The sequence below is a fragment of the Thunnus albacares genome, chromosome 20 (genome assembly GCF_914725855.1).
Source record: "Thunnus albacares chromosome 20, fThuAlb1.1, whole genome shotgun sequence".
Classification (NCBI taxonomy): domain Eukaryota; kingdom Metazoa; phylum Chordata; class Actinopteri; order Scombriformes; family Scombridae; genus Thunnus; species Thunnus albacares.
The window spans coordinates 2,774,063-2,788,337 of NC_058125.1; the positions used below are offsets into that span (position 1 = coordinate 2,774,063).

The window sequence follows — 14,275 nt, forward strand, 5'->3', positions numbered from 1 at the left end:
TAGGAGAAATGTGGTCACGCCCTCTAGATAACACCTGTACATCCATGTTTGGGGTCAAAGTGTAGTTTTGTCAGTGGTCTGTATACAGTTTCAGACTGTTGGCAGTTTTTACCTTATTATACGGGCATTAGTTAAAGGGTTGTTTTATCCTAATTATAAAAAAAACATTTTCTCATTTACCTCTGGTGGCATCTGGCTTTGTATGTAGTTTTACAATTTAAATTTAATTTATGATGTATTTGTCCAGGTTTTGAGACACCTGTCTCTGAGATGTCTGCCTTTACATAAAAATGAGGTAAATAGAATTTTAGAAAATTCAAAAATGACATTTAAAGCTGCAATGATGAATAGTTTTTATATAAAAATTGATCAAATGACTATATGGAATGTGAAAGATACCACTCTTTGCAGTTTGAGGTCTAAAGGGTATTTTAGCCCCTTTTAGCTCATTGTTTTGGTTTTACAGCCTGCAAATTCATCAACCACTGCAAAAGGTGAAGTAATTTTACACTACCTGCACCAAACAGCAGACAGGCAAAGCTACTAGCAACATGAACATTTAGCAGCTAAAGAGACATATTTTTGCCGGAGATCAAAATAGAGCTAAGAGAGTCAGTGTTGGAGTTACATTCACCAGGTGAACAAAAACATGACACTAAATGAATGATAATGTTGCTCTGTAACTGCTGGATATGTAAATAGGCAATTTTTTTGCTAACTTCATAGCCATAACAACTTCACATAACATATTTTTGAGGCGCTAACATGTCAATGTCGTGTTTTTAGCTTGCTCTGATTCCCCCAAGTGACCAAAAAACATGAAACATGAAAAATGAAAGCTACAGAGGTAAATGTATGATTGATGGTACCTGCTGTGCTCTCATACAGTCTGTTGGATGTGTTCTTTCTCAAACATTTTTCATCATTGGCAACAACTCTGTTGACATTTGATTACTGCCACATTATATAATTTCATCCCTTTCCTTTAACGAGCTTTCTGAGCTTGCATTAATCATGTCACTTGGGTGCGCACACACACACACACCCTGCTTACACCTCAGTCACACTCTTGGACTTCAACCCCTGTCAGTGAAATTTGAAGCAGCCTTTGAAACCTGTCTGTCAGACTTCCAGCTCCTCAGCTCTAACAGGTAGGCTGCTTTTCTTTTCCTCTTACCTACTGCATCAGATCAGGTGCAACATATGTTTTCAGTCATTTATTTGACTTGAGAAATAGTTGGCACTGTGGAAATAATGTAAAATAGGGAGTGTAGTAAAGGAAACTATCTGTATCAGGTATCAAAAGAGTCCTGTGCGTCCTGTGTTTCATTTCTTTTTCTTTTCTTGTCTCGGCTGTAAACTAAACACAGTTTTCTTCTTTTTGTTAGTAAAACATCTCAAGCGAAATGACGGTCAGTTTATTTGCTGTTATTCTTTTATGAGGCTTGGACTATGAACAGTGGATTTGTCGGGCTCCTGCTCACAGGCTGCATATGTCAGCTGCTCTGTCAGGCCTATTTGGACTCTCAGAAGTGTTTACAGAGAGTAAGATTTGGATTAAAGTTTGACAGATGGATTTGGGGCTGAAAGTGACATCAGCCAGTCAGTTACCACCTCTGATACAAAATAAATGATGCAGTTTGACAAATAACATATATAGTAAACCTTTCATTTTTAGGTAACACTTTATTTACATAAAAAAATTAAGTCCCTTTATAGGAATTATGTAATTTATGTAATTTCTTAGGAAGGTTCTCAGAAAGCATTATGTCATTTTTATGGTGATTACTGTGAAAATGGAGACAGTGTTCAGTTGGCACTGACATTTTTTACATCTGTCTCTCATGAGTCCCCTAACTTCTTGTGTAATAATAATAACAGTAATAAAGTTTATTTACACAGCCCTTATCAAAATCTGCAATTACAAAAGCCTAGGTACACAGGGCAGGCTATTCTGTAGTTATAGCTGTTTCAGTCTGGAGTGGGTTTCCTCTGGATGCTACAGTCTTGTCTTTGTCTTTATCTAAAGACAGTCATGTTAGATTGAACTAGAACCTCTAAATGGTCTGTAGATGTGAATGGGTTTGTCTGTTTGTGTTAGCCCTGGTTCACTCAAAACAAAACTTAACCTGCGGGTGGCCAAGATAAAAAGTCAAGGGATACATTAGGAAACATTCTCTGGGAACGATGAATGTCTGAACCAAATTTGATATCGATGTATTAGATGTCAACATATTTCACTAGATAAGTGAAAACTTTGATGCTGCTGGTGGCACTAGTCAGGGGATCATCAACGCCATGAATGTCCATTAATGTCTGAACCTGTACCGTATGAGCATGGCCAAACCCAAATTAGCAGGTGTTTGCACTGTGTCAGAGCATTGTTGCTATTTTCCCTAACTAGTACCAAACCAGAGGGTGTGTTTGAATCTGCAATGATTTGTGACACAATTGTTTGGTTTGGGAAGGTCAGTTATTGTAAATCCTCTGATGTAGATGCAGAGCAGGGTTGGGCAGCCTGTGTGTTTGTAGAGAACCAGTCTCTGAGTTATTTGATAACTTGCGTGAGTATTGAAGTGAAGCCGTGATGAAAGAACATTTGCTGTATGAATATGAATGCACACCAATGTTTAATCTGAGCTGTGTACCTCACTTTTGTTTACAGATTAGACATGTGTCCAGCAGAATAACCAGCTGGCCAAGCAATGATGAATTAGAATTAGATACTGGGAAGGATAGAGATGAATGGGGTGGTTTGGATTACATTAATAATTTCTGAGTGACGTTGCCCTGCTGTGTGGAGGCAACTCCTCTCTGAAAGCTGTAAACCTCCTGATAAAAAGCAAAATCGTACTTATTGGACTCTTGGAACTGTGTGGCCTGTTGTGCGAGGCGGAGCAACAAGACTGTGGGTGTTGCAGGAGTATATAACAGGACATGTGTCTAAGAATAGGTCTCATTGAACACACACACAGGCAGAGCGAGTGTTGAGTGTACCTGGATAATAAGAGGATAACTTACCTGAGGAGTTACCCAGCGGTTGAGCAACAAGCTTCAGGTTAAGGACGAATATGACTTTGAGATTATGAAATAAAATCACTGATCACAGAGTAACAAGCAGTATGATTGACTAACTGGTCTTGTATGTTTGTATGTCTTCAATTTCAGGAATTTCAGGAGAGGAACAAAGTAAAGGCAATCACAAAGACAAAATCTGTCACTCCAGGAATGGTAAGGCAACAACAGAATGACTGATATAATCCTGTATCATACAAATCCTGCAAATCCTTCATCAAAAAAAATAGAAACCAGCGTCATGTTGAAGTACCAAACTTTCTCTCTTTCTCCTGTAATATGTTGTTTTCCTGTCAGGATGTGGGGATGTTAGAGATCCCTGCTGAGTTGTCAGCCAGACTTCGCAGTGCAACAGGTGAGCGTCATAAGAAACTGAACCAGAGAGATGATTTGATAACACTATGATCTGCACACATACAAAAACAATGATGGCAGTTTATAAAACCCATGCTAATATGCCACCACCCTGTGTTTTATCAGTTTGTGATTGTAATTTTGTTTCTGCCCTACAGGGCGGCAGCATGGGTCAGGAGTTACAGAGGTCACACCTCCACAGGTGAAGGCAGAACACAGGTTCACCCTGCCTCTGGATATAGACAGATACCCATTTTCTCGCTATGCCAACTCCGTATTAAAGGTGAGCAACACACACACACACATTATACAGACCAGGATGTAAATCCTTAATTTAATCTATTTTAATCACACTTAAGCGGATGGTTTCCCACACACTCAAAATGTTTTTAAGAAATGAATAATTCTGTGTTATATTCAGATGTTTGTGTTGAATAAAGCAGTTTTGCACTTCATTCAGATGTCAAAGCCATGCAAGTGTCCCTGGAACGTCAGTCACTCTGAGGTCTCATGCTGTGACATTAACATATTCTGTGTTTAATAAATGTAGGCTTGTGAGGAAATGACAACCTGTTGAGTTAAATACTTAGTAATCTGTGGTGATATTTGGCCAAGGTGAATGTTGTTGGCGTAGAAACTTTTTAGAATCAAACCAAAAGACAGAGAAATCAAGTAGCACAGTAGATTGCTAGTTAGCTCTGTCACCTTGCAGCAAGAAATTTCTGCGTTTGAATGTAGCAGCAAGCCGGGAGCGCTATATCCATTATATGTGTCAGAGCATGGTCACCATGTCACTTTTTTGCACAATGTGGTGAGCTACAATAAATGTCAGTCATTGAGAAGGTTATGACTTAAGGGATGAGGAGTAATTGGTTAGTTACATTGAGTTATACTCCCCTCCATAAATAGTATAAAGCTCCATAAAGCATAAACAGATGCTTCCACATCCTGTTTCCCACGACTAGATGAGACAGTCCATGGCACCTGGTTCCTCATAGCCTGGAACAGGATAAGCAGGTTAGAGATTTTATGGCTACTAGATGAATTACCTCTCAAAATATTAGGAACTACTTTTCTGTTTCTGTAGGACCTAAAGGTGGAGTATGACGGCAGTCTGTACACAGCTAAAAGTATTTGTTCTATAAATAGGCATATGGTTGCTACCAATATTTAATTATGTGTCATTTTTAATTACGAATCTACTGTCCATATAGTTGGAATCCACCTTATATCACCAAAATATGCTGCATGCTGTAAATGTGGTTAATTGTTGTTCAACATGCTGTGTTAGCATGAAGCACTGGAGACAATTTTCTGCTGGGGACATATGGAAGACTTTCTTTTAGTGTTTCTGTTAATGGAAAGTCTGTGTCCACGATGAAGTAGTTACCTTTCCGAAATCAGGGTCCAATGGGAACAGGTTGAGATTTATTCAATAAAAGGGAAAATTCTTCCAACAGGATGAATTTCGAAAAATAAATCAGTCAATAAATCAGTATAATAAAGAAAGTAATACTTGGTTGAAGAAATTGTTGATTGATGATGGATGTTGTGTCCTCCTCAGGATACATGGAGCCAGCCTCAGGGATACCCCCTCCAGAGACCCCTCACCCCTCTGGATCCAGAAGATGCCACACTTGCCCTGGACATTTACAAACTGGTATATGAGAGTGATTAGATTAGATTGTATTAGATTAGATTTCTTCTCATTCTTCTCATTTATGATTTCCAATACTTTCCTCCTCAGATCTTGCGGTTTACAGGTGAGTCAGGCATCAGCAGCTGGCAGGAGCAGATGTTGGGCAACTATATAGTGGAAAAGGGCCAGAGCCGACCGGCCCTGAGGGACGAGATCCTGGCCCAGTTGACTTACCACACGTGGGGCCTGACTGAGGAGCAGAGCAGCCTGAGGGGCTGGCTGCTGCTGGCCTGCTGCCTCAGTGCCTTCACCCCTTCACCAACATTGGACAAAACCCTGCTCAAGTAGGTGCTACGCTTTGGTTAGCCTTCTATTACAAACAAGGCTTAGTGGAGGGTATGATAAGATGGGGTATGATGGGGTTAATGATATGAAGTCACACTGTCTGTAACTGTAACAGTATAAATATGTAAGTTATGTTAGATTTTTATGTTCTAATTTATATATTTTTCATATCTTTATTTCTAAGAATTCAAATCCACTGTGTGTAGAATTTTTAATATCATCTTTTAAATTAGTTTGATGGTGTGTTTGGTTTTAGGCAATTAGACAATCTGGTGAAAGTTGATGCAGTCTTTGTGTTGCTTTCAGCCCATTCACCTGTCATATCCAGAATGCATTGCTTTCTGCTACAGTGTCTTTTTTGATATTACCACTCAGGGCACCAAAGTCATAAATCATTTAATTCAGCACATAGTGGCTTTAATACATTTTTGTTTACAGTGATGGCTATTAATGAAAGTCATGATGCAATTTTATTTACTTTCATGTACATTTCCACAGAGATGTAAAGTACAAAAAACTGTTCCATACTAGCGATGCTACCAACTTAATTTAAACACATTCATGCACAAAAGACAAATCTCTATGAGTTGGAAGACATTAAAGCTCTACTTTGTAAATTTAGAAGAAAAAATAACAATCTTCTTAAAAATGAAAAATTGAATTCATAATAATTAAAACACACCCTTGCTCAGTTCATCTCACTCAAGGGTTTTGCTGCTACAGCCTTACTTGCTCTAGTATGACCAGTAACATATGGTGGCTAGTGTTAGTTAATAGAAAACTTTACATATACATATTGCATATTGTAATATAATATATTACATATTGATGTGTGACTCACATTACTGAGTGGGTTGCTGTTACACTACATTTTAGCATCTATAATTACAGGATTGTCACTTGTTGCCAGAGGCCATTGTTGGCTATTGTCATCAATAGCTTTTTAAAGAACATGGAATGACAAACCTACAGATAACCGACCCTGCGATTTTAGCATCTTTCAGCTAATTTCTTTCATGGTTTTGCTTCCAGCAAAAAGCTCTGATAAACCCACTGTATACTACTTGCCCAGAACCAAACAGCAGACAGACAAAGTTAGCTAACTAACTCCTGAATGGAGTGGAGGATTTAGCACCTAAAGAGCCAGATATTTTCCTCAGACAGTGGAGACCAAAACAGTGCTTGATGGAGAATGAATATTTGACTTTGTCAGACCAGAAATATGAAACCAATAAATGTGTCTGATTTGTTAAAAGGCAAATGCTTGTTAATATGTGAGCCATTAATTTTACAAGTCAATAATTTGTCAATCATGTGATGTTTCGCTTATTGTGGAGTTGAAGTGGCTAAAAAACAGATTAATGCAGCTTTAAATTGAATTCTTCCCATGGTTTGCCTCGCTTTTACACTGGATTTGTGTGGAAATTGTTAAAAGACGGTAGTGAAGTTGTGGACATGTATACCGCCACAAGCCTACAATGTGATTAACCATTACTGTATGTTATGTTTCCCTGTCTGAAAAACACTTTACTTGTCTGTACATGACTCAGTCTTCAGTATTTCCTGTCCAGGTATGTTTCTGACTATGGTCCAGGGGAGTACCGTTCACTGTGCCAACACAAACTGCTCACATCTCTGCAGCTGCCAGCCCCCACTGCCCGCATCTATCCCCCCACCCAGCTAGAGTGGACCACCAACCAGAGGAAGGGCACCATGCTGTTGGACGTACACACTTTCAATGGTGAGACTGGCAGAAAGTCAAACTCTTCAGGAAAATAAACCTGGACCAAATTTACTAATAGAAACTCTAACTCTAAACTGTAAAAAGTTCTAAAAGGTTCATAATATCCTCTGATGTTCCTCCGATTTTTTCTCAGATGAGAAACTGACAACTGAAGTGGAGTCATGGACCACAGGAGAGCAGCTGGCCTCATGGCTTCTGCATTACAGGTGCTCATCTAGTTTGGAACATACAGTGCATTTACCTCCCTTCACTTATGAATGTTTCTGCAAATACATCCTCCCTGATTTTCTGCTCCATGTGTTCTTGGTGTGTCATAGAGGTGTGTTGGAGGGTGTGCAGGGCTGGTCAGTGTCTCTTCTGACTGATGACGGTTGGTCCGACCTGGCTGGCTCAGACTTTGTCATGGATCTGCTGGCCGGAGCTGAAGCTGAAGTGCTGCCACCACCAGGCACCCCCTCCTCTACAATCTCTGACTACCTATTCAGCAGCCCGGGAGACAGGTAACACAGTGAACAAGTCATTTGTTTTCTGGGCCAATCCAAGGTTGTTTTAAAGGATTTGCTAAAACAGTGAGAATCTGTGTGTGTCTCCCTCTGTTCCTCCAGAATGCTGGCTACAGATCTGGATGGCTTCATCCCACCAGCACCTTCCATGCAAGCTCCAGGGCTGCCTCCTTTTGAGGGAAACCCCTTGGGAATGAATTATCCACAGGAAGGTAGGTAATATGCAGTGAAATGTTGAGGCAATATCAGTATGCTTTAAACAAAATACTTATCAGATTGTCAAACACCTTCAGAAACCCCCCTTCCACCACACCTTTCTGACATCAGAATTAGGGGTGCTGCATCTGACAAACTGTCTCTTTGACAGCTTTTCACTCCACCTTTGAATATGTCCATTAAGTTCTTTTGCCTTTAGTTGTGTTCAGACACCTCATACAAACTAGTTATTTTGAAGCATACTGAAACCCAGAGGCTGCTACCCCCTTCCACCTAACATGCACGCAACCTGGGACTAACCCTGTGTGCTGAAAGTTTGATGTGTGAATGGTCCTGTTCATCCCTTGGGAGTGTATTGTTTCCCTGTTCTGCAGGTTGGACTCACTTGTAGCCGCAGGACCAAACTCTGTATCACCCATGCAACAAAATGTCCTCCTGCGAGGCTGGTGGTGGTAGTAGCCATCCAGTTGGTGGGCCTCTTCTGGCTTTGGTCAGCCTGCTCTTCTCTTGATGTAGGCACTGATGCAGGTTTTATTTAATGGGTATAAAGTGGATGGTAAAATTCTTACATTGTTATACCGTTTAAAACAACAAATCAAACAGTTCGAACCTTGCAGGATCATCACGTTGTAGCACATTTCAAAACCACTGTTGTTTGCTCGTGTCTCGGGTGTGTCACATTAGTGGCTAAAAAGAAGTCAGACGTGTTACATCAGTGCTGACACACACACTAACCTACCAAACTGAAAGAGTTATCATAACAGGACTCGTTCCACCTCATTCATTCTTCAACTGCAGCACATCAAGCTGTCCTCTGGGTCTATCAGTTACTCTGGTTTCACTTTCACTCGATTGTGTTCCAAGTGACTGTGCTCACACTGGCTGACCTTCAGAGACTGTTGCTGGTATTCTGAACTCAGGCACAAGTGTAATCAAGTGACTCTGCATGGTCCCAACTCAAGGCTGGATTATTAACTGGGCAAAGCGGAAAACTGCTACCAGAGGCCCCAAACCCTTACTGGTCTTTGGTAATGTGTTTGCCAATATGCACCACTACATAAATATCAACTGAAATGACAAGGGTCCTGAGCTAATTTCTGATCTTAATGCCCAGTATTGTAGAAGTAGCCTTGTTCCAAACCTCTAATTGACTAACCACATCTCCGATTTGTTGAGCAAGTCAAACCATTCAACCAATCAGCGATATGTAGACAGAATTAAGAATGAGTATATCATCCTCCTACATAGCCAGCCAACCAGCCACATCCATAAAAAACATTGTCAGAAAAAGCATAAATGAGATTAACACAGGTGTATGTGTTAAGAAATAACATTTAAGACAACATAATTATTTGATTATTGTTGAAAAAACTGCCTTAATTCATTTTTTGGCCACTTAGGGGCTGCACAACAAGCTGTAAACACAACATTGACATAACCTCACCTTATAAAATTGATATGGAAAACATGCTAATAAACAGTTGCCAGCAGCTAAGGAGCAACATTAGCATTCATTTGAGGTTGTGTCTTTGGGCACCTGACAAGTTTAAGTCTAATTTTCACTAACTCATGAGGAAAATATCCTGCTCATAGCTGCAATGTTCACTTGCCAGGCACTCAGGTAGTGCACAGGTAGCTTACAGTGGGTTTATTAAAGCTTGTTATTGAATACACATATCTGATACAGAGATGAGAGCCAGTAAATGGCTAACATGAACATGTTGTCAGGCTAAATCCAGACTACATCCATTGTGTTGCTATCATCTTTCTTCACCTGTTCATAGGTCGTGGTCGACAGATGGATGCCTATGTTGATGACTTGTTTGATCCTGTACTGGACCAAGGACCCCCGGTGAGTGATGTCATCAGATTTATTTTATCATTCAAACTGTGACCTGTGATTAATGTAAAGGTTATGTTTGCCTGTTCCCGAATAGCGTTAAAGTTTTATACTGTAGGGTGCACAGTGTGCTCACTGGTCTCTGCTGGATTGTGTATCTCTGGTTGTATCTTATTACTGAGTGTGTGAAGTCACTGGCTTGTATTTCCTGTTGTCTGTTCAGTGGCTGCACTCCTGTCTGTCACTCACTATGTAATGTATCACTGATGTGTGTGTGTGTGTGTAGGACATGGAAAGAGTGGCCATGCTAAACCGCAGGATGAGAGGTGGAGGAGGGATTGGACCCATGCAGCCTGGCATGTATGGAGCTGGTAGGAAAACTGGATCTCCTGTTGCATCTCCATGAAACATTCCACACCATGAGGATCACTTAGTCCACTGTATAGTTGTATTATAACACACTCTTAAACAGCTGTTCTTCAACCAAACTAAAAAAGTCTTTATTTAGAAAAAACATCACTTTGGTTATATTTCAAAATTTAAAATACATTTTACATCTACGTCTCATTTTGTCCTTAAAGGTGTTAATGTTTTGTAAGCAAGAGCTCAGAAAAAAGTTTATTTGACTCTATGGAATTAGATTTATGTCTCATTTGTGAGGATACAATTGGGAAATTTGAGCAGAGAACAAGATTGTTTCCAAGCACATAAATTATATACACAAAGAATACTTAAAGAAAACTAAACTTTGCTCTGTGCTTAATAATTTTATTGTGTGCTGTGTTTCACATCAGCATAAAATAATAAATTATTCTTTATGGGAAAATAATACACGTGTAATACGGCAGATCAAGTCAATTAATATAGCACAAAATAACAAGCTTTACAGTGACAAGGGCTTTACAATCTGAACAGCTTAAACCACCATCTCTCCTTAAACCCACAGTTTGGATTTATCTTAAAAACTAAGAAGAGCATCATAGGAGGGATCCCTCTTCCAGAAATGGACAGACATACAATAGGTCCTACAAATGATTAGGAAAATCGAATTATAATAAAAATCTAAGTTTGCTGGTAGTAGAATTACACTATACCACAGAGGACTCACGTATAAGCAAAATGGAGCATATACTGTACATCAAGTTAATAAGTATCATAGTTACACATACAAATTTTATGTTGTAATAGGTGACTTAACTTTTTCAGTCACATCTTAAATCACATGCTTCAGTTATTGAACAGTAATTAGAACTGATGATTCTGTTTTTCAGGTATGCCTATGACAATGCCAAGCTATCCTATGGGTAAGTGAGGAGATTCATTTGTGTCTTCAAGAATCAAACTTCTTATGTCCTGCTGTCTTAAGTCCTTTTAATATGAAGTAAAGTGCAAAAAACTGTCTCTTTCAGTTTTCTAATCTTTATGTCACTGCGTGGTTTATGTCCAGGAATGCCAGTAACTTCAATGCCCAGCTATGGTGCAGCTCCTATGATGCCAGCCATGCCAGGTCTTTCCTCAATATCATACATTTTAATGTATCAGTTTGTTCATCCAGTAAATTCAGAGTTCCCTCTTTGCTATTTAAATCTTTAACTCTTGTATGTCATAATCCCAACATAGCCATGATGATGCCTCAGGCTCCCATGCCTGCTCCCGCTGTCGCTGACCCCATGCAGATGGCAGCAACCCAGCAGGCCCTCATAAACCAGCAGGCCGTTCTCATGGTAAGGGCCAGCACACTTAGGATATTATCTTTGTAACATTATGGTCCACTGGTGTGCCACAAGGCTCAGTTTTAGGTCCATTATTGTTTTCAGTATACATGCTTATTCTTTGTAAATATGACATTAATTATTATTTTTATGCAGATGACACCCAGCTTTATGTGCCAATAACACCTGCTGACACCAGCAGTCTAAGTACACTTATACACTGCCTAAATGAGATTTAGTGTTGGATGTCCAACAATTCCCTGCACTTAAATGAGAGCCAATCAGGCTATTTGGCTCATCTGTCTCTGTCCAGTCGATCCACAATCACCTTGGCAGTCTGTCAGTATATGTTAAACTCGTCAGTAGAAAACTGGGAGTACAGTTTGACTCTGACTTTTAATTATGTTCACAATCAACTGCCTGCTGTTAGCTTCTGTTGTTTATTGTGTTGATTTTACTTAATATTTTACATGCCTGTATTTTAGTGGGGTTTTTTTTCCCATGTCCATTTTAGTGTTTTTATCCCATTTATTTATTATAGCCTTTGATATTCCATTGCCTTGTGAAGCACTTTGTGACTATTTTTTGATAAATGCTATACAAATTAAGTTATTATTATTAAAGTTATTATTGTGGTTGATTTTTTTTCATTCTGTATTCTTCCCTCTCCTCAGGCCCAGCAGATGACAATGCAGGCGATGACTCTGTCCCAGCAGCAGACGCAGGAGCAGCAGAGGAAACAGGAGGAGAAGCAGAGGAAGGAGGAACAGAGGCAGAGGGAGCAGGAGAGAAAGCAGGAAGAGGAGAGGCAGCGGAGACGCCGGTCTGAGCGGCGCTCCAGGGAACGCTCACGCTCACCCTCCCCATCCCGTCGATCTCCTTCACCCCCACCCCCACCCCCACCTGCACCTGTCCAGCACAAAGCACCTGCACCAAAACCCACCTCCAGCTACAGGCAACCTGTGCCTGAGGTATTTCTGCATGTAGTGTTCTCTATTGCTGCTTTTTAACACTTTATATTATGACACCAGATTTTTTAAATTCCTTTTTTCATACATTTCTACAAATTCAGCTTAAAAACACCCCCTCTTGTTTTTTTTATTATTATTTTATTTTATTTTTTTATTTCTCCTTATTATATCCTATTTACTTTTTTACGCTTGCTGTGGCCCATTTTTCTGATGGTGATTATTTATATTTTGTCCAGTCTGTGTGTTCAGGTGCCTAAAGAATAAGACTGAACATATTTGATAGTGTCAACAAATGTCATGGAAAGACCAAAACCAACAAGGCTTCAGTCCGTCACTCAGTTCTTTCTGAGTTGCCTACTCTGTCTTAAAAAAGGGGTCCCAAATATGCAGTTTCATTTTCATAAATAAGCCTCATAATTTCCTGAAACAGCTGGTCACTGTAGGTTTCAGCAAATGTTACTCAAACAGGAGGAAATAGTCCATTTGTTGGAGACTACTTTCAGCTGGACATTATAGACGGCATGTATTATTGAGGGACTCACAATTATTCTGTAGTCTATTGAGTCTTGAAACTTTGTTTTAAATGTAAATAAAGTTTTGTAATGCACAATGTGAGCTGTAGTGGGATCAATGAATTGCTGGTTTGGGTCTTTCATCAGATTTGCTAATAAGAATTTAAAAGTAATTTGTGGTGACATGTTGTTTGTTTATTACCTTGACAGCCAGAGAGACAAGTGGACTCACCAGATCCAGATGACCTGCACTCTTTCAGAGAAAAGAGGGCATTCTTCAATAAAATGGGTAAGTGAAGCCGACCACTGATCGTTAGTGATATATGTAGCATCTTTTTTTCTTTTTGACCAAACAATCTTCAAACCCTTAAACTGTCTCTTACATCTGCACAAACCCCACTGCTTCCTCCTTTCCTTTGAAGAGCATTGGAACTTGGTGGAAGTGATTTATTCCATCATCCCATTGCTTAAAAGTATGATAGCAATTTGTGTCTTCTAGGAGATTTCCCACTATATCCAATTTAATGTAACATGCATAGTGCAGAAGAGATTGATAGAGGCTACAAGTGTTTTCAATTAGTTATTACATGAATGTCTCATTGGCTCATTGATGTTAAAATGCTAGAAGTAGAACTTTAAATCATCATATTTACAATAATTTTCCACTTCTGTCATTGTTTCCTTGTTCGTCACCATGTCTCTCCTCCATTGTCCTCTAGGCACTCATGCCCAAAGTGAATCCAAAACCCCCAAACCACGTCCAGCCTCCTCCAACCCACCCAGACAGCAACACTCCCCGCCTTTACGTCAACCATCGCCTCCACCTACAGCACCTAAGCCTGAGGGTGAGAAGATGAGACAAGTAAAAGGGGTTACATAAAATCCACAGAATAATTTGTGGAATCTAGAAATATTAGGAATATTTAACCCCTTTACCCTCAAATAGTTATTTTGTTGACCAAATCATGGGTAGCTGAGCCCATAAGGAAAAAGAGCACATAGCTTTTTCTTTAATCTCCCTGTCATCCTTTTATGAGATTAAATATCTGTTGTTTTTGTTTTGTGAGAAGATACAAACTAATTATATAGAAAATGAATTGAAGAGCTTGGAGTAATGTTTCTGTGTTTCATCTCCCTCAGTGAACCGTCTTCCCTCCCCCCCTGCTAAAGAAGCTGACCCCCCAAAAACAACACCCGCCCCAGCACCTCTCTCCAAGCCTCAGCCCGAACCCACCTCCAACATCCGGGAAATCATCAAACAGTACAACAGCCGACCCCAACCAGAACCCCAAACCTTTGAGCCTGTCAGGTCAGTGTCAATGATCTACTCTTTGCAATCCGTTTCAGCTGATATTATGTGTAGA

The 14,275-nt window shown here is 39.8% G+C and overlaps 1 protein-coding gene across 1 annotated transcript in view; it reads left to right on the forward strand.

The window, feature by feature from the left end:
- Nucleotides 1-14,275, forward strand: part of myo15b (myosin XVB) — a 41,904-nt gene that overhangs the window by 15,663 nt on the left and 11,966 nt on the right. The window contains exons 19-36 of the mRNA XM_044338446.1: nt 3,169-3,231; nt 3,373-3,430; nt 3,588-3,712; nt 4,994-5,089; nt 5,177-5,412; nt 6,985-7,154; nt 7,291-7,363; nt 7,475-7,657; nt 7,763-7,872; nt 9,661-9,728; nt 10,003-10,087; nt 10,988-11,020; nt 11,164-11,223; nt 11,337-11,440; nt 12,103-12,399; nt 13,122-13,200; nt 13,631-13,756; nt 14,052-14,220. Of these exons, the coding sequence (XP_044194381.1) occupies nt 3,169-3,231; nt 3,373-3,430; nt 3,588-3,712; nt 4,994-5,089; nt 5,177-5,412; nt 6,985-7,154; nt 7,291-7,363; nt 7,475-7,657; nt 7,763-7,872; nt 9,661-9,728; nt 10,003-10,087; nt 10,988-11,020; nt 11,164-11,223; nt 11,337-11,440; nt 12,103-12,399; nt 13,122-13,200; nt 13,631-13,756; nt 14,052-14,220 (2,135 nt within the window). The remainder of the gene's footprint in view (nt 1-3,168; nt 3,232-3,372; nt 3,431-3,587; nt 3,713-4,993; nt 5,090-5,176; nt 5,413-6,984; nt 7,155-7,290; nt 7,364-7,474; nt 7,658-7,762; nt 7,873-9,660; nt 9,729-10,002; nt 10,088-10,987; nt 11,021-11,163; nt 11,224-11,336; nt 11,441-12,102; nt 12,400-13,121; nt 13,201-13,630; nt 13,757-14,051; nt 14,221-14,275) is intronic.